At 39.6% G+C, this 19,329-nt stretch overlaps 1 protein-coding gene across 1 annotated transcript; it reads right to left on the reverse strand.

Moving 5' to 3' along the window:
• Window positions 1–1,086: 1,086 nt before the first annotated feature.
• LOC123819583 (thymosin beta-4-like) lies at window positions 1,087–15,485 on the reverse strand. Its single transcript, XM_045839992.1, has 2 exons — window positions 15,459–15,485; window positions 1,087–1,275 (listed from the first exon to the last, which is right to left on the reverse strand). Exons 1-2 carry the CDS (start codon window positions 15,483–15,485, stop codon window positions 1,087–1,089), a joined length of 216 nt encoding a protein of 71 aa, XP_045695948.1.
• Window positions 15,486–19,329: the final 3,844 nt, after the last annotated feature.

Consider the following 19,329-nt stretch of genomic DNA (forward strand, 5'->3'; position numbering starts at 1 on the left):
GAAATATTATGTTATTTATGTTATTAAATATTTTACCACTTTTTTGCTTCAAAAATTTTTTTCCTATTTTCCTCCTTTAAAACCTAGGTACATTTTATGGTCTGAAAAATACGGTAAGTACCACAGAACTGTCTCTAACCTGGAGTCTCAGGGGCCATTCAAGAAATAACCCCTTTGTTGGATCTGAGTATCTAGCGCTTATTTAAGTTTGATGTGCAGCCCCGGATATTATTCATCACTGTCCAGGAGCTGGGTACAGCTCTTGGTAAAAGGATGCATGGTGAATGGCTAGCTGCCTTTCCCGGCTGGCATACCTGGAACTTAGAGCCCCTCTGAGGCCCGACTGCTCTCTAGCCTCCTTCTCCCTTTCCATCTTTTATTGTTCCCTTTCTCTATAGCTCCGATCTTCTTTTCCTCTCTCTCAATATTTTCCCATGCAAAATTTATCTCTCCTTTAAGACCTCAGTTGTATTTCATCTTACTGTGAGAAAAAACCCACATTTTGATAGAGCCAGCACTCGTGAATTAATAACAGATCAGTGGGAATGACCCAGGTTCAGGTAGTTATGAGTATTCCTGATAGAGTGACTTTTTCCTCAAGGGGTGGGTTGTTCCATTTGAATAGACAATATACACATTTTAATTCCTAAATATCTACACTGCCACATGCAGTTCTTTCTGTTTTTTTTTCTTCAGGTTTTAAAACCTTTTATTTGAATATTAACAAATTGCACATTCCAATAATTAAAATTGTTTTAAGGAACAAAAATGTCACTCTGATTAAACTGCATTTTACAGCCTGCAGGGCACCTTGGAACAGCTTGGTTTTCACTCTAGATTTCATTGTTGTCCCATCTTCTTCCTTCACCAACACGCAAGTTCTCTTCCTTCCCTGCCAGCTAGACAGGCAGATGGGAGAAGCAGGTACAGCCTTGTCAGTGGTTCTCTGATGTGAAAAGGGGCACCACAGTCATTTAAACTGATCCAGCCTCTTTGTGTCTTAGGAACTTAAACCTCTAAAAGAAGTAAAATTAAGCAGGCAATACTTGTGGAGTGTACAGTGCGTGTTGGCGGTGGGGGCCCTCATTATGATTTGCTGGCTTGCTTCTCCTGTTCAGTACTTTCTTTTGAAAGCAGTGGATTTTTCTCTTGTGTTTCTGTCTTCAGTTTTGACTTACCAAGTTCCTCAATCTCAGCCGTATCGGGTTTGTCAGACGTGGTTGCAGCGGAAGCAGAGCGAGGTACATGAACGAGAGAGTCCAACTGGCTCGGTGTCTGGAAGTGAGCCAGTTATTTCTTAATTATCACATAAGAGGCATCAACCAAATGAATAATTTGAAAATATTTGGCACTGGAATGCATGATACTTTTTTTTTCCCCAGAAGGTTATTTTACTCATTACATTTGGTTTGAACTTGTATTAAAATAACTACTTCTCTAGAGTAAACACCAAACTGCTTCCAAGGAGAGGCAATGTAGAAATAGCAACAGTTGGGACATGGGCAGAAGCCAAAGGCAATGAAAATGTCCAGAATCAGAAAACTCAATATTTTAGTCAATTATTTATTTATATCTCGATATAACCCTAGAACGATATTGAGGTGGAACAATAGCTATGGCTCATGTTGGGAGCATTTTGCCTTTTGTGGCCCAAATGTAAGAGTCTAGCTCTTTCCAGTGTAGCATTTTGTTCTCTGATAATCACAACAGTATTCATTTCTGGGTGGCCCACAGTGTCAAGTACTCTGCTAAATACGCAACATGGCTTATCTCATTTAATCCTCAAATTACTTGTCCTCGTTTTACAGATGAGGCTCAGAGAGCTAAATTACCTTGCCCAAAGTTACACAGCTAGTACATGGCAGAAGCATCACGTGGAACCCATTTGTGTGGTTCTGATTGATGCCTGTGTTCTTAATACCTTCACCTTATTGCCCCTGCTTTTGTTGAAGATGAGCTATGCAGCTATGGATTTCTAGGCAAAGACATCTGGGCATTTCAAAAGTAGACCTCAGAACCTGAAGCACTGACTACATTGAATGTGAAGGAACCAGACTTTGCTCCTGTGGAATTATGCCAACTGAGAAAGGGGTTGTATTAATTTTACCAGGACAGTTTTGAGAAAACAAGTGGAGCCCCCAACTTTGATGATTGCCCAGACATACTGGTTCCAGTTAACTGAAAAGTCACAAGATACCTTTATATATCTACATGGTCTTGGCTTGACCACAGGACCTGGCTGTAGAATGCCAGTGTTGCACCTTCCTGTTGCCATTGAATTTCTTGTCTTATATTATGCTCTGCCAAATGCTTCCCCTGAAATACAAGTCTTCAATCAGCCATGTGCTGTGCCTCAGCCCTGGGATGGGAAATACCATTCAATGGGCCTTACAACCCACTGTACTGACTAGGCTTAGCTGTCCAGGTGTGTGTGAACCATGTCGTCATTGTCCTCCCAGTTCAACATCCAGCACTGAGCTGCTACCCAGCCTCCCCAGTGACAGCCACCGAGAACTCAAGTGGTGTTTGACACCCTCTGTGACCTTTGGTGCAATCTCAGTCTAAGGATACCTTCTCAGAAGAAAGTTCCTCAGGCAAATTCTTTACCTACACCTCTTTTTTTTATTCTGCCTACTATCTTCCATTTTCCCGTGTTTTAATAAGTCAGAGTCGAAAATGAATAAATATTAAGTTTTCATTCTTAGCAACAAGTATCAATGCTTTTCATATTGGTGAAGTTTTTTGGTAGTTACTCAAAGCTGTTAGAGTCAATTATATGCAGTTCTGTTTTTTAATAGGGAAGGAAAAACCCAAACCTACAGAAGCATGAACCTTCCTAAACATGTGCTCCCCCACCTTGTGGAAATTACTTTGCAGAAACAGTGCACAAGATGTAAATCATGTCACTGCAAATCGCTACTTTGTAAAGAGGTAGGGACTTAATGCTTGTGTTATTTTAAAATTGTTTTCAGCCTGAGACTGGCATACCTAATTGTTTTTAAAATATACTTGTTAAAGCATCAAGCATATTATTGATGGTACTCAAATGTCTTTGGGTGGGCCGCTGTCATTAAGAAACAAGGTTGGCATTTTCTTTTCTAACCTCGAGCTTGATGGTTTTAATCTCTAGGCTATTAAATTTACAGCAGGAAGAACTCTGGTGGATAAATCTTTTACCAAAGCAATTTAAGTAAACAACAAAAATAAAGAAAAGGGTAAAGCATTTAGCTTTCAGATAACATACCCTCCAAGGACTGTCCTCTATTTCTGCGGCACAGCACAGACTTGTGTGCAACTGAAGATGCTGTATTTGAGGTTGACTTTCTGTGGAATCAGCTTCTGAACTCATTCCTAAAGCAAATGCTTTGACTTCAAGTGTATTTCAATAGGAAGTAAAAATCCTGAATTTTCTTTTATTATTTCTTTTCTGGAGGTTGAGAGTAACTCCCTGGGGGACAAACAGAAAAAAATAAAATTGGCTTAGTTTGCTTCACTTAAAAATAAGGCTTTGGCCACCTCTGCCAGGTGGCTCAGTGGGTTGGAGTGTTGTTTACACCAAAAGGTTGTGGGTTTGGGGCACCTACAGGAGGCAACTGATCAATGTTTCTCTCTGACATCGATGTTTCTCTCTCTCTAAAATTAATAAAAATATGTCCTTAGGTGAGGATTTTTACACACACACACATACACACACATTGCTTTGGTCTTCTCCCCACCCTCAAAGTTCAAGGGCTCTGTAAAACATTCATCCTTCTTTCAGTAAAAATTAATGGGCCATCTACTACATTCCAAGTAGTGTTCTCTGCACTAGGAAGTGTAGTGATCATACTCCAAAAAGACACATCCCTCAGAGCATCTCTGTACCAGTTTGATGATAACTTACCTGGAGAACCTATGGCTGAGACTAAAATGTCTTAGGACAGTTGTGAAAAGTAAAGGTACAGGTTTTTTTTTTTCTTATTTGATATGTGTTTCTATCTGGATTCTATTTGAAGATGCTTGGAGCCCAGGCTGTTTTTGGAGAACCTGCTTGCTTCTTATTGTTGAAAGAAAGTATTATATGAAGTAAAAGCACTAATCAAGGCTGGAACTGTTGGTGACAAACACAGAGCTGTTTGTGATGGAGGAAATATGCACTTTTCCTCCTCTGGTATGATGTGCATTTATCAGAGCATTTATCAAATAATTTGGTTTTCCAGTACATTATTGGGAATTAGCAAGATTGGTTATGGACTTAATTATGCTTTTGTAAAAAAAAATGTTTTTAGTCCCCTCTCAAAAAATTTCAAGTGGACCTTTATTATAGTTACCAAATTGTATGAAAGCGCATTGCCTTCATCACAGAAAGGTCACAGGTGGAATGTAGCAGGGCTGAAATGAAGGTAATGGAGAAATCCAGTACTTGTGTTTGCTACTTAAATGTCATGCCTGGGTAAATGGATTTCTCTGCTTCCTAGGACTCGGCTCATACTACATTAGTCTGGCAGCAATTAGAGAGGAGAGGTTGCTCTGCAAATTGGCTTGGCGAATCACGCAGTTCATCTTTTTATTGTGCAAAACAGAAAAAAGTGGCTCCTAATCAACCCACTTCAATTTTTAGTCGAAAAATTATTTACCACCCCATCAGCTGAAAGCACCTATGAAATGTTCTATTTGAATTAACTAAAGGGTAGAGGTATTTGTATCAATAAGCTGATCACGATTATGGGGGCACAATCTTACTATGGAAGCCATAAGGAGGCTGCATTAATATTGAGGTGTCCTTGCCAAATTGATTCAGGCTTTTAGGAGAATTAATCTACATTTCAAATATAATTGGACTCTTATTAACTAAATCAGAAATGTACCACTTAATGACTGTGATGCTCCAAAGAGATAGGTTTCTCTCCCAAATAGCACATGACTGATTTTGAATATTTTATAGTCTTTGCATTTGATTCATATAATTGATTGATCCCTCTGCTTTGTAACTAACTGCCCTAGGATGTAACATTTGGGGGTGTTACATGAAAGTTTGCTATTCTTTTTAAAAAAGCATAAATTAACAGAGAATAGATGTGAGGTGCAGGGAAATTTTACTGATTTCCACTTTGCCCATTGGCATACACAATGATTTAAGAAAGCAAATGAATGAATGACACTTCTAAATGAAGTGTATAATGAATTTGCAGTAGTGCAAACTGTAAGAACAGATGCCTTTAAGCTGTGCCATAATGCAGCTGCCTTCACTGGGAAAACACTGAGATTTAGGCAGATTTAGTGGTGGGAACTAAGGTATTGTAGGCTGAAAACCTTGGCATATTTGAAGAGAAACTTAACTCTCAGCTCCAAATCAGGTAAATATTGTTTGGCATCTCAAAAGACAAATATTTCTTATGTAGTAGGAGTCCAAATTTCTGAACAATAATAACAAAATCTTAGCAGAAAAGTCTGCAGAAACCAATTTTTTTGATAAGTTCTATTTCTTCTCATTAGCTAAACCAAAACTGTAAAATTTAAAAACTTTTAAAAAGGATTGGTTCTTTAAAGAGAAAATTCCCCTATTTTGGAAGAATGTTAATACACAATGGAGGATTAGGTGATGTCTGCAGATAATGCCAGGCCTTATTTGGGGTAGTGGTCTGAATTCTAGGCTCCCATTTCAAAAGAAGCCTTTTAACCTTTAAAAAAAATAAATAGGACTTCATTGGAGAGGCCTCCCCTTTTGTGTTTTCCCCCTGACTTTCCCCTCCTGCCTCCAAACAGCTGGTTTATGCCTACAGAGAGAGAAGACGGGGCAGCTGGCTTTTGCATTGATTTGAGCTCCATTCCCCTTATTCAGTTTGCCTCTCATTATCAGGGCCACATATGTTATTAATACTCAAATAAAGCTTGCTACCTCTTGCAAGCTAAGAGGGTTTAGCTGAAGTGGACATTGTGCATTTGGTGCACATGGGACTGCCTGAGAGACAGCATCCTATTGCTTTAGGCTTGCATTCCTACCCAGATGGGCCTCATTAGAAAACTGAAGGGCTAGTATTCAGGACAAGGGAAGAAAAAGGAGGAGGGAAGGACTCCCAAAGGAAGTGTCTTATGGAGACTTAGGGCTCTTGGGTAACTTGGTCCCTGGTGGAAAGAGGGCAGCCTAGATGACTTTTATATGGTGGGCCTGCCACTTGCTATTTAGACCCAAATGTTGGCTTCCGCACTTTCCTTTGTTTTTTAAGGGTTGTTTATATCTTTTGAATTTAGTTCCAAGGTACAGCCTCTCAGGGTCTCTATTCCCTAACTGCAAAGATGAGAAGATTGACCCAATGGATGACCTTCTCAGGTCCCTGCCAATGCTAACATTTAATTAAATAAACTTGCAAAGGTCTCCCACCAATGTACCAAACATATGCCAGAGAACACAAGATGTGGATACTTAGAAATAAAGTCCCAAATCCATATGTAACAGAATAGTACACTTTTTCTTTAACATTCTCTTTTAAGCCTGTGTACACAAGAAGTCAAATTTTATTCGCACCCAATTCAGGCCTGGCCAAAGACCTGGTTAGCTCTCATTAAACATTTCAAACTTAAGGATTCCCCCAGGGCAAGGATTTACTGAGCATGTTCATAAATAGAACTGGTTTCCCACATTAAGAAATGAGTGCTAACTCTCATATCCTTGCTCAAAAGTTTTGTTTGCTGAGGGAGTGAGGGGTGGTAGGCTAGGTGGTAGTATCAGGAGTTTCATGGAAAAATGTGCAAAAATATCCAACAAAGATTTCCATGTTCTTCGTCTTTTAAGAGAGACAACAGTTAACTTCTACTTGTTTTATAGGTTCCTTCCTTTCTTTCCTTTTTCAAGAAAAAAAAAATTCTTGACAGCAAATGCTTAGGCATCTTGGTGTAGATCATTGACAAGAAGAACACTATAACGTTTGCCTTGAGAACTAACTTCCCTCTTTCCAAGGGTTTATATTATTTTGTATTTCTCCTGGGTTAATTAAAAAATTAGAATAGTTACTAAAATTATTGTCCAGCTCCTCCTCTCACACTCATCCCATCAGGAGGCAGCTGGATGGTGGGCAGGGCCCTTGATTTGACATCGTAGTTGACCACAGTGCATAACTACTTCACCGGGAAAACTGAAAAGGCCTCTTGGCTGGTGCAATTCGTGAACCTTCACCTGGACAAGAAGCATTGTGCACCGGGGAACTGACCCTCAGCTCCGGTTCTTGCTGCTCCCAGCAGGCAGGGACTCTGTGTGAAGGTTCTATGAGCTTGGAAACCCACCCCCTGGGAATCATTGGGATTGTGCCATGCAGTTCCCTGTTCTTGAGGGCAAAACAACGTTGTAAGTCATCCAGTTAGAGCGTTTCTATTTTCCTGCCTTTTCAGAGCCTTCAACGTCTGTACTCTGCTGGCCCGGGGGCAGGTTACTGTGGAGACTGGCACTTTCCACGGTGATATTTACCTACCACAGCCAGAAAGAGAAGTATCCATGGACCACATTCGCGATGGGGACCTTTGTGCCATTAAAAAAAATAATTCTTCTGATGTTATGGACATTGAGAGGCGGGGAGAAAAAGGGGTTGGGTGAGGGTATGAAAGAGGGAGAAGTGTCCTTTACCGGCTGCGTGCACATTCCCCCGCCGGGATGCACCTTGAGCATGAGGACCCACCCCCTCGCTATCAGGCAGGACCCCCTGACACTTACCCAGCCCCTTTCATAGGTTAACAAGGAAAAACACTTTCATATATATACCAAATGAAGAGAGGCTGGGGGTAGTTGTGCTAACCCAGGAGGAAGAGGAAACAGGGCTCGTTTAGGAAGGAAGCTATGACAACCTGAGATTTCTGGATAAACCATCTTAATGCACGTTTTTGGAAAGCGGATTGTTAGCCCTCCTCCCCTCTTTTCCATTGACACTTTCAATTTAGACATTTCCTTTACAAAAAAACAAAAACAACGAAATCAACATGTAAACTATAAGTATATAGATTACAGAACATATTACACTTAACCGTATTGTAACTATACTGTGCAGCCCCGTTTTTGGCCCAAAATTTCAGGAAAAAAAAAATCTTTCATTTTAATTTTTAATTCAATTATATATTTATATTTAGAAACAAAACTGATTATCATATTCCAGGGTGTTTTACATATGGATATCATTATTTTCTAGAGTTACACTTTTAATTCATAAGCATAAATAAAAGAATTAAAAACATATAGATATAGAATTAGTACTACCTATGTATAATGTGCATCCTTATCTTTTCCTAAAAAATTTGGGTAAAAAAGTGAGCATTATACACAGCAAAATACAGTAATAAAAAATTGGACAACATTTTTTAAGTTTTATGGTATTAGCTCTTGAAGGATTTCAACTTAATATTTAACCTAACAAAATGCTGTGATACTTTTTGATAGGATGGTTTTAATTTTGAAAAAACCTTTTTCCATGTGGTAGGAAATTTCTCAGTGTTTATGAATGAGCTTAATGCTAAGGATGGAGAATTCTGGTGAGTTTTAAATAGTATTACACCATTCTATCATATGCTTGGAACTAATTAAATTTATATGGTACATACATGTGTGTACACATATGTGCACATTCATCTGACTATATGAATAAATAAAATCTTAGAATTCTACAATGTTAGGCTAACAGTGGCCTTTGCATCAGATGAGCAGCCCAACTCATTTGACAGATAGGCTGATCTCACAAGGCAGTTCTTTTTTTTTTAATTATATTTTATTGATTATGCTATTACAGTTGTCCTGATTTTCCCCGTTTGCCCTGCGTCACCCAGCACCCCCCACTCCTTCAGGCAATGCTCCCACCATTTTTCATGTCCATGGGTCATGATGATGGCTCCTCCATTTCTTATACTGTACTCTGCATCCCCATGGCTATTCCCTAACTACCTATTTGTACTTCTTAATCCCCTCAGTTCTTTATCTTCTTTGGGACTAGTGTGTTTTTGTTTTCTCTGCAGTGAAGTGTTTTCTAAGAATTATTTCATGCCAGATCACTTTTTTTTTTCAAATCACTTTGATGACATGACAGCAGTATAGAATGTTTAGGCAATTTCAATACATGCTTTTTAAACATTTAGAACTAGTTTTAACCTCCACATTTCTATTTTTAAACACACACACACACAATCCCAGGTTCAGAATTTGCTTATGGGCTGTATGAACCAAACAGGAACATGAGTTGTTTTGCTTAAGGGTCCTTTTATTCCTGTTCTTCCCTTGTATCCAAAGACAGGGGATGCTGGAGTTGGGTGGGCTGCAGGCTCTTTCCAAAGGTCCGTGAGGCATTTTAGAATGCACAGATTTGTGATGATGCTCTTGGGAAGGGCCTGGTTAATGAGGACAAATTCACAACGAGTGCAAAGACTTTCTGAGAAGGTTTCTCATTTCCCTGCAATTGCTGAGCAAGCACCAGTGTCCATTTCTGCCTCAGGTTCTGGGGACCTTGAAGAGCCCTTTTGGGAAGGGAGTCTTTAGTGCACACACTCATCACATTTTCCCAGGTGTTACAAAGATATGATGAGGCTGCAGTTTACACACATATGCTAGAGAAAATGGTGTGTGCTCAAAATTCCTAAATATAGTTAAATTTTAAAGATGCCATTCCACTCCTCTTCTTTACCATTTTACACTGGTTCATAAAGCTGTGGTGTTGTCATGCACCCCTCCCTCTCCTGTGCAACTTCTGCAACTGACTGTCAACATTAGTGGGAATAACAGTGCTCTCATCTACTGAGTACGTTGTTCCAGACACAGTGCTAAGTACTTTACATGCGTTATTGTATTATTCACAACAATCCCATGAGGTAGATATTCTTATTTACAAATGAGCAAATTGAGGTTCAGAGAGTGAAATAAGTTGCTTAAGATGACACTAAATAAGGATGAGATTTGGGAATCAAATGCAGTGTTTCTGAATGCAAAAACTAGTTCTCAGTCTTTGTCACGTCCCTTGATTCTGGAGGATTTTTAGCTTTCATTTTCATGGTCAAATTAGAGAAAAAGCTTGTAGTTCTCAACTGTGTTCTGACAGTTTCTTCTTATCTTAATATAGCTCTATCATTTGAAGAAAAGCAATTTCTTCCCATAATAACAAAAGACATTTGTTTAGTAGTTAGTTTTTAAAACTCCATTCTTCATTTGTTCTCACTAATTCTAATGTGTATCTGGGGATGCTGTCTGTGGAAAAGGTGATTCCTACACCACCAGCATCAAATTTAAAATTCCCTGGGGAGCTAGTTTAAAACACAGGTTTCTGAGTCCCCCATGGACTGGAATAAGAATCCAAGCAGTCAGATGGGACTGGGAAATTGCCTTTTGATAAGCTCTCAAATGACTAGAAAGAGAAAACATGAATTTTGGAGTCAAAATTTATTTCCATCCCAGTTTTAGCTCTTTTTAATGATATGGTCTAAGGCAAGATGTTGATAAAACTGAGGATTAAATTTGATAGTGTGTGTGAAAATGGTCGTGTTTAAGAGTGCTAATAGTGATGAAAGCTAATGCTTTGAGCACTAACTTACCTAGCCAGACACTGTGTTAAGTTAGTACACTTTGTACTAACTCATCGAAGCTTCATGGCAACCCCACAAGGGAGGACTGTGATTATTCCTAATTTACAGAAAAGGAGGCTGAAGCACACGGTGTTCAAGCCAAGCCAGGATTTGGTGTCAGGGAGTCTGGCTCCAGGCCTGTGCTCTTCAACTCTGTACCCAACTGTCCCTCAAAGTAGGTATTTCTGACTGTCACTTCCCTTTGGGCCATCTAATAAAAAGAACAGCAACAAAAATGGATAAAAATGCCAGGTGCAAAACAATGAGAACTTCTTCCTTTCGACCCAGAACATGTAAGCACTACATGGTACATTTCTCTTTAAGATTATTCATTCAGTCTAGAATCAGATGTGTGTGTTCAAGAAGACCTGGAGGAAATCTATTTGAGTTATGTGATGGCTTGCTTTGTACAAGGCTACTCAAAATCTGGCTCATGGACTTGCAGCATCAGCATCATGTGGACGCTTGTTAGAAAGGCAAATTCTTGGGTCCCACCCCAGACCAATATACCAGAATCTCTGGGCATGGGCCCAGCGATCTGTTTTGTCAAGCTCTGTAGGTGACATTGATCCATTCTAAGAATGAGAACCACTGGTTTAGAGCAGGGGAAGAGAGAGAGAATCTTTTATGGTATATAAAAGAAGTAAAAAAAATGTTTACATGCCTTTACCCCCTGGTGATTTAGCTAGAATTATGATTGATCTTCTTGGGAGACGGTGTTCACTGAGGGAACAGAGGGTGCCTGCTGGTGTTGGACATACAAATAGAAATCAGACATAGTTCTGGTGCCAATGAGGTTGCAGTCTAGTGATAAGGAGAAATGGGTACATCAGAGACCAGAACACAGTGCAGGCAGGGCCAGCATGCAGCATGCACAAAGCACTCTCACTGGAGCTGAAGTCGAACAGAGGAAGTTGTCACCAAAGTGAAATCTGAATGGTGATTTGAAGGATAAAGAGACTTGCCCTGGATAGAGACGGTTATTTTAAGCTTACAGGAAAAATGAGACTAACTTCAATTAAGAGTAGAATAACAACAGCTATGAAGACTTTGCCCTCCAAATAAGATCTGTTTGGGGAACTACTTACTAGTGGCTACGTAGAACACTATACAGTGTATACACAATCTAGGCACAGGGGGGATTTCAGAGCATAGAGAAGTACCTAAACTATTCCAAATGGTGGGCTGGGTCAGATCAGGGAAGACTTTCTGGAGGAGGAAGTCAGATACCAGTGCTGAATCTGAAGAGATGGGTATAGGTTACACACATAGAGGGTTTTTTCAGACAGAAAGGGTAGCTGAGTCCTGGAACACTGTGTAAAGGGCAGTGCTTTTAAACTTTTAGCAAGTGATACCTTGGGAAAAAGGTAAAATTTGCAAGGCACCCTGGGGTAATGCAAGACGTTGGTGGCACACAGGTCGGTATTCTCTGGATTAGAGAGTGTGAGTTGTTCATGACAAGTAGAGTGTACAGGAAGAAGCTGAGAGGGAGTTTTGGAGACCTGAGAGTGGGAAAGTTGGCAGATGTCATCTCCTAGGAATTATTTTAATGTATAAAATGAGATCAACCTCCATTTCAAAGGAAATTAAATTTTTATTATTTTTTTAGCCCATAGTTTTTTACAAAATGTTGGGAGACAGCTGGCCTCTCCTCCAGGAGATAAAGTGCCAACAGAACTTACCGTTGTCCCTTTGGCTGTGTCAGGGAATGAGGTTTTCCTTGTCCTTGGTCCAAAGGGGAGGCTGTGTGCTGTTGGAAGGTCAGAATCCAACGGGGTGAGAACTGGAAATCAGTGTTTCCATGAATGAAGGTGGCTCCACTATTTATTTTCCTCTGTGTGGGAAGAGAAATGTCAAACCCTGCTCCAGTGAAAACAGCTTCGCTCAAACTCATTTGGGCTTTAAGAGTCACACATTCTGGAAAGCAGAATTGGCAGTTTAAATATAGATCTCATCTACAAGTTATTTCACAAGACCAATGGATCTTAAGTATTTCTGTTCATTTCCCTATATGTATTTCTTTTATTAGAATTAGACCTTCCAGCCAGGTTATTTAGGGACATTTCATCTGTCCAAAAAAGAAAACCAAGGCCTTGGCCGCTGAACAATTTCCTCTGCCTTCCTTCCCCACTGGGCCTTCTTTTATAAATCTGAGCAGGGGGAGCAGAATCAGTAGGAGTGGCTAAAAGATGTACGTTAGAAAAGCTTAAAAGAAAGAAGTTTTGGGGATTTGAGACTGGCATTTATGGGAAGGATATGACAGAAGTGGGGAGAACAGATTTTAAAGATGTTTTGGTAGGCGTAAGATTTTATTCTCCTCTACTATCGGGACCTTTAGTCTTTGAGATAATAACCGATGAAGGTTGTAATTGCTTTAGCTTTTATGGACAGTGTTTCTGAGAAGGTGTCCCCATGAACACTGAGCTGTAGGGAGCTGGAGTGTCTCTGACTTGTACATGCATCATTTTGTTTGAGCTTCAGAAAAGGTCCCATTTATCAGTCTTTTAGAATTCAACACATCCTTTAGCTTTTCACTGTAAGGCCACTGGTGAGGTTTAAAAGAAGTGGTTGGATTAAGGAGAAGGGGGAAAGGACATAATCTGGGAGCTAGTAGTAAATGTTCTGTGGGGGCAAGTTTCCTGGTAGTGGCAAAATAAATGAAGGGGGAGCTTCTATTATAGAAAAACTTTAACTTCTTGCCATTCAGTCTATAAAATGGTAAAGGGTGATTTTATGTATTCTGTTTTTCCTATTTTAAAGTAGAAGTTGGTATCAGAGACACCAAGACATTTGAGATTTCTTTTTAAGGAATTCAGGATAAACATCTTCATGTTGTGAGGTCAAATTTGGCTGAGAAGGGATGAGAAGACTTAATGGATAGCAGGAGATTTATATCATAAGCTTTAAAAAATTATGATAAAATATACATAATATAAAATGGCTGTCAATCATTTTAAAGTATGTAGTTGGAGGGGGGTTGGGCAGGGCAGGGGAGAGCAATGGGGAGAAAATGGAGACAGCTGCAGTTGAACAACAATATAAAGAACTAAAAAAAAGAATTTCAAAAAGAAGTGTACATGTCAGTAGTGTCAAGCACATTCACATTGTCATGCAACTAATCTGCTCCTGTTATCTTGCAAAACTGAGATTCTATAGCTATTAAGCACTTCGCTATTGCTCCTTCTCCTCAGTCCCAGGCAACCAACATCCTACTTTCTGTCTCTATGAGTTTGACTCTGAAGTAGCTCAGCTAAGTAGAATCATACAATATTTATCTCTTTGTGATTGGCTTATTTCATTTAACATAATGTCCTCAAGTTTTGTTTATGTTGTAGCACATGTCAAAATTTCCTTCCTTTTAAGACTGAATAATATTCCATTGTATGGAATATTACTAAACCAAGTTTAGTTTATGCATTAATCCACTAATGAACAATTGGGTGGCTTCCACATTTTGGCTATTGTAAACCATGCTATTATGAACATAGGTGTACAAATATCTGTTCTGAACCCTGCTTTCAATAGTTTTCATATATACTCCTAAGTAGAATGGCTAGGCCATATTATAATTCTGTTTTTAGTATTTTGAGGAACTGCCATACTGTTTCTATAGTGGCTGCACCATTTTATGTCCCTACAAATGGTGCACAGGGTTTTGATTTCTCTGTATCTTTGCCAACACTTGTGATTTGCTTTCCTTTATTTTTAAAAATAGTAACCATCCTAATGTGTGTGGTTATATCAGTAGGCTGTAGCTGCAAAACAAAACTTACTGGCTTAAAACAACAATCATTTATTATCATTTAGTTTTGCTTATGGATATGCTGGGTGGAGGCTTGGATTAGGATCAGCTGGTTGGGTCTCTGGTTTTGGCTGAGCTACCTCACACGTCTATGGCCAACAGCTGGACTGGTGGGGGGCTGGCCCGTTGAAAGAGGGCTCAGCTCGGTGGCTTATTTCTGTTCCTTGTTGCCTCCAGTTTTCCAGTAGGTGAGCTTGGGCTTGTTCACATGGTGGTGGCAGGCTCTGCATGGTGAAAGTGGAAATACCAAGGTTTCTTGAGGCCTGGGCTCAGAAATTGCACATCACTTACCTCACATACATTGGGAGTGATAAGACCTCAGCCCAGATTCACAAGGTGGAGAAAGATCCTGGTACAGAAGATGTGGATATAGGGAGAGGGTACAGAATTGTGGCTATTCTTGTAGTATACCATAGGATTCTAGAGCTTTGGTAGGAGTAGTAGAGGTGAGAAATTTACTGGAAGATTATTAGGGTTCTTATAATAAGATGGCTGGTTTTGTATGTCTAGTAGAAATACTCCAGAATTCTTTAAAATGTTGAAAGTAAGAATAAAGAAACTGTAAATGAATTTTCCTTGGAATGTTTTTCAAATAAGCTTTGGATTTAACCATCAAAAGTGCCAAGTATTAATTTTTTAAAATGAATTTTAGTTTTGGAATAATTTTGGATTTATAGTAAAGTTACAAACATATCTTTTCCCTAGTCTCCTCTAATGTTAATATCTCACATTATCATGGCACATGTTTCAAAACTAAGAAACAAACATTGTTATATTACTATTAACTAAACTCCAGACTTTATTTGCATTTTACCAGTTTTTCCTTTAATGTTCTTCATCTGTTCCAGGATATAATCTAGGCAGTCACATTTCATTTAGACATCTATTACTTTTTTTTTTTAAGACTTTTTTTTTTTACAGAGCTTTTAGGTTCACAGTAAAATTGAAGTGAAGGTACAGAGATTTCCCATATAACTCTGCTCTGCACATGCACTGCCTCCCCCATTATCAACATCCATCACCAGAGTGAGACATTTATAATAATTACGATCCTACATTGGCACATCAAAATCACCCACAGTCCATAGTTTACCTTCGGGCTCATCTTGGTGTTGTACATTCTTGGTGTTGTACATTCGTTTGGTTTGGACAAATTTATAATGACATGTATTTATCATTATAGTGTCATAGAGAAAAATTTCACTGTTTTAAAAATCCTCTGTGTTCCACCTATTTGTCCCTCTCTCAGACACTCCAACCCCTGGCAAACAGTGATCATCTTACTGTCTCCATAGTCCTGCTTTTTCCGGAGTGTTATATAGTTGGAATCATACAGTACGTGGCCTTTTTAGATGGTCTTCTTTCACTTAGCAAGCCACATTTAGTTTTCTCCATTTCTTTCCATAGCTTGATAGCTCATTTCTTTTTGGTGCTGAATAATGTTCCATTGTCTGGATGTACCCTAGTTTATTTATTCATTCACCTACTGAAGGACATCTTTGGCTGCTTCTAAGTTTTGGTGATTATAAATAAAGATACTGTAAGTATCCATGTACATGTTTTTGTGTGGATATCAGTTTTCAACTCCTTTGGGTAAATACCAAGGAGAGAAATTGCTGGATCATATGGTAAGAGCATGTTTAGTTTTGTAAGAAATCATCGAATTGCCTTCCAAACTGGCCATACCATTTTGCATTCCCACCAGCAATGTACGAGTGTTTCTGGTGCTCCACATCCTCACAAACACTTGGTGTCATCAATGTTCCAGATTTTGTTCATTCTAATAGGTATGTGGTGACTCTCATTATTGTTTTCATGTGCATTTCCCTAATGATATGTGATATTGAGCATCTTTTCATATGTTTATTTCCCATTTGTATATCTTGTTTGGTGAGATGTCCATTAAGAACTTTGGTCAGCCCAGAAATTCCACTGCTAGGATTATATCCTAAGAACCCTGAAACACCAATCCAAAAGAACCTATGGGCCCCAATGTTCATAGCAGCACAATTTACAATAGCCAAGTGCTGGAAGCAACCTAGGTGCCCATCAGTAAATGAATGGACCAAAAAACTATGGTACATTTACACAATGGAATTCTATGCAGCAGAGAGAAAGAAGGACCTCCTACCCTTGGCAACAACATGGATAGAACTAGAAAGCATTATGCTAAGCAAAATAAGCCAGGCGGTGAAAGACAAATACCATATGATCTCACCTTTAACCGGAACCTAATCAACAAAACAAACAAACAAGCAAAATATAACCAAAGACACTGAAATAGAGAACAGGCTGACAGTGACCAGAGGGGAGAGGGAAGGGAATTTCAGGGGAAAAGGGGAAGGGTTTGCAGGAACAAGTATAAAAGACATTTGGACAAAAACAAGGGGAAGGGTGGAAATGGGAGGGAGGTGGGGAGGGCTGGGGGGCGTGGGCTGAGATGGGAGTGAAAGGCAGAAAACTATACTTGAACAACAATTAAAATAAAAGAACGTTGGTCAGTTTTTTTTAATGGGGTTGTTTGTTTTCTTATTGATGAGTTTTAAGAATTTCTTTTTTTTTTAAGATTTTATTTATTTAGTTTTAGAGATAGGGGAAAGGAGGGAGAAAGACAGGGACAGAGACATCAATGTGTGATTGCCTCTCATATGCTCCCCACTGGGGACCTGGCCCGGAACCCAGGCATGTGCCCTGACTGGGAATTGAACCAGCGACTCCCTGGTTCGCAGCCCACGCTCAATCCACTGAGCCACACCAGACAGGGCTAAGAATTTCTTTGTATTTTTTAGTAGTCCTTAGACAGATGTGTCTTTGCAACTATTTTCCCCCAGCTTATGGTTTGTTTTCTTGTTCTCTTGACATTGTCTTTCACAAAGCAGATGTTAAATTAACCAACTATTAATTTTAACTGTTAAAAATTCTCAAACTGATAGACATACCGTGATGAAACTGTTCTTTTTTATTGTTGATGCTTTATTTTCATAAACTAAATGGACATATACTCTGGTTTATTCATAATACTAAGGAATATGCTCATTAGTACTGGCACTGTGTTAGGGGGCAAGATCCCAGCTTTCTAGGAGCGTGCCTTCGAAAAGGCACGTGCATAACATCTGCAGCCTCAGAGGGAGAAGCACGTCTGCGGAGACATGGAAAAGCTTCCTAGAGGAGCTAGCATTGCAGCCCAGCCTTGAACCCTAAGTTGGATTTTATATGTAACATTGTCATTTTAAAATGTTTTTCAATTATAGTTTGCATTCAGTACTATTTCGTATTAGTTTTGGGTGTACAGCATAATGGTTAGATAATCATATGTGTTACAAAGTGGTCCCCCTGATATTTCAAGTACCCACCTGGCACTGCACATAATTGTTACCATATTATGAACTATATTCCCTATGTTGTGTGACTATTATGTAACTACCAATTTGCGTTTCTTAATCTCTTCACATTTTTAACCCAGCCCTCCAACCCTTACCTCTGGCAACCATTGGTCCAATCTCTGTATCTGTGGGTATGATGATGAAGCCATTCTTGATAAAAGATGCCTTGGCTGTTTTGTGGGAAGTCCCGCAACTGAAGTGGTTCATTAGCTCAGGTCTTAGTTAACTCTGGCCACATCTTACAATACATTAGTTTAGTCAGGCTCAGTCTATTGGCCTCCTAATGTGCTGTGGCACAAGTAGTTTATTTCCTTCTTTCCAAGCTTCAGAAAACTCCCTTTCCTGAGCCTTGAAAGAGGCTCAGCTTCCCTCTTCTAGGGACCCTCATAACTGTGTTTTCATATCTGTTGGCTGCTTTCCTCAGCTTGCACAAACCCCTTTCTCAAGCCCCTCTTAAATGCATAGAATTAAACATAGATGACTGTGGGAGTTGTCCTCCATTGGATGGACATGTTCATTATGAAATGTTTGAACGCTGCTTGGTTTACAGTGGTGAGTCTCAGTGGTGGGAGGGGCTCAGTGAGAGGAGCTGCCAGGTAGGGGCTGAGGCTCCTTCATACTCTGCTTGTCTTTTGTGCCCACCTTGGAACTATGGTTATTGATGTAAATATGATATACTTTTTGTTAGGTCCAAAAACAACAAATACACACACAAAACTCTGGTTACAGGAGGAGTTGATGAAATAGTTATTCTTTTTGTCTGATTACAAATATATAAACTTGTTCTTCTAGAGACAGAGACATCTGCCTCCTATGATACCCCTGGTTTATTTCATTATTTTCTGTAGGTCAATCAAAGTCTTTCCCACTGTTTGATTTCAGGGCCTTCTCCAGAGCCATGAGTTAGTTCAGGCGTGTGCTGTGCATGCCGGACATGAGCCGTGGGCAATGGAGCCAATGGAGTGCTGGTCCCAGAGGCCCCGAGCTTGTTTTCTTGGCCAGTCCCTGATGTCAACTGGCCTGGTGGCCATTTGCTGCTGCCTCCTCAGAAGGGAGAGTGAGGCACGCACAGCTGCCTTCCTGGGCTAGGTAATGTGCCTACCTTTCTAACAAACTAATTAGGAAGACTAAGGCAGAAGTGGTTTTTCCCCTGAAGTGATTTTTTCTTCCAGAAAGTTATTATCTTCCTGGTTGCTCTCAGTGATTCATCTCATGACTTGTCAGCACCCTTCAAAACATTATCATTTCTGTTCACATGGCACAACACATGTGCTCCCACTTACAGTTCATATTTTCAGTGCATGCACACCTAAAAACGCCTAATCACTAGCCCCTGCACACATTCCCAGACTAGAGGTGTACAAGCTGGTAAGACCCCTCTGGATTTATGTATTTCTGTACATTTCTTTGGGGTCATAAGAAGATTTTATTTGAGAGCAAATTATTGCTTTCAAAACATAGTAGAAATTTACAAAGCAAGGGAAAGAAATGTATAGAACTCACTACAGAGATCTCTAGGTAGTTAACGCAAGTGTGAACAACAAAATAAGTGTGCTAACCCTTTTTATGCCCCCAAATTGG

Source organism: Phyllostomus hastatus, unplaced genomic scaffold (assembly GCF_019186645.2).
Source record: "Phyllostomus hastatus isolate PE091 unplaced genomic scaffold, TTU_PhHast_1.1 phas_contig_34, whole genome shotgun sequence".
Lineage (NCBI taxonomy): Eukaryota > Metazoa > Chordata > Mammalia > Chiroptera > Phyllostomidae > Phyllostomus > Phyllostomus hastatus.

What these genes read in the sequence shown, in the direction of transcription:
- LOC123819583 (XM_045839992.1), bottom strand. Translation starts at nt 15,485, where the DNA reads ATGTACAACACCAAGATGAGCCCGAAG. An exon ending in ACACCAAGATGAGCCCGAAG is followed by an intron (nt 1,276 to 15,458) that starts GTAAACTATGGA and finishes GCTCACTTCCAG; the next exon opens with ACACCGAGCCAGTTGGACTC.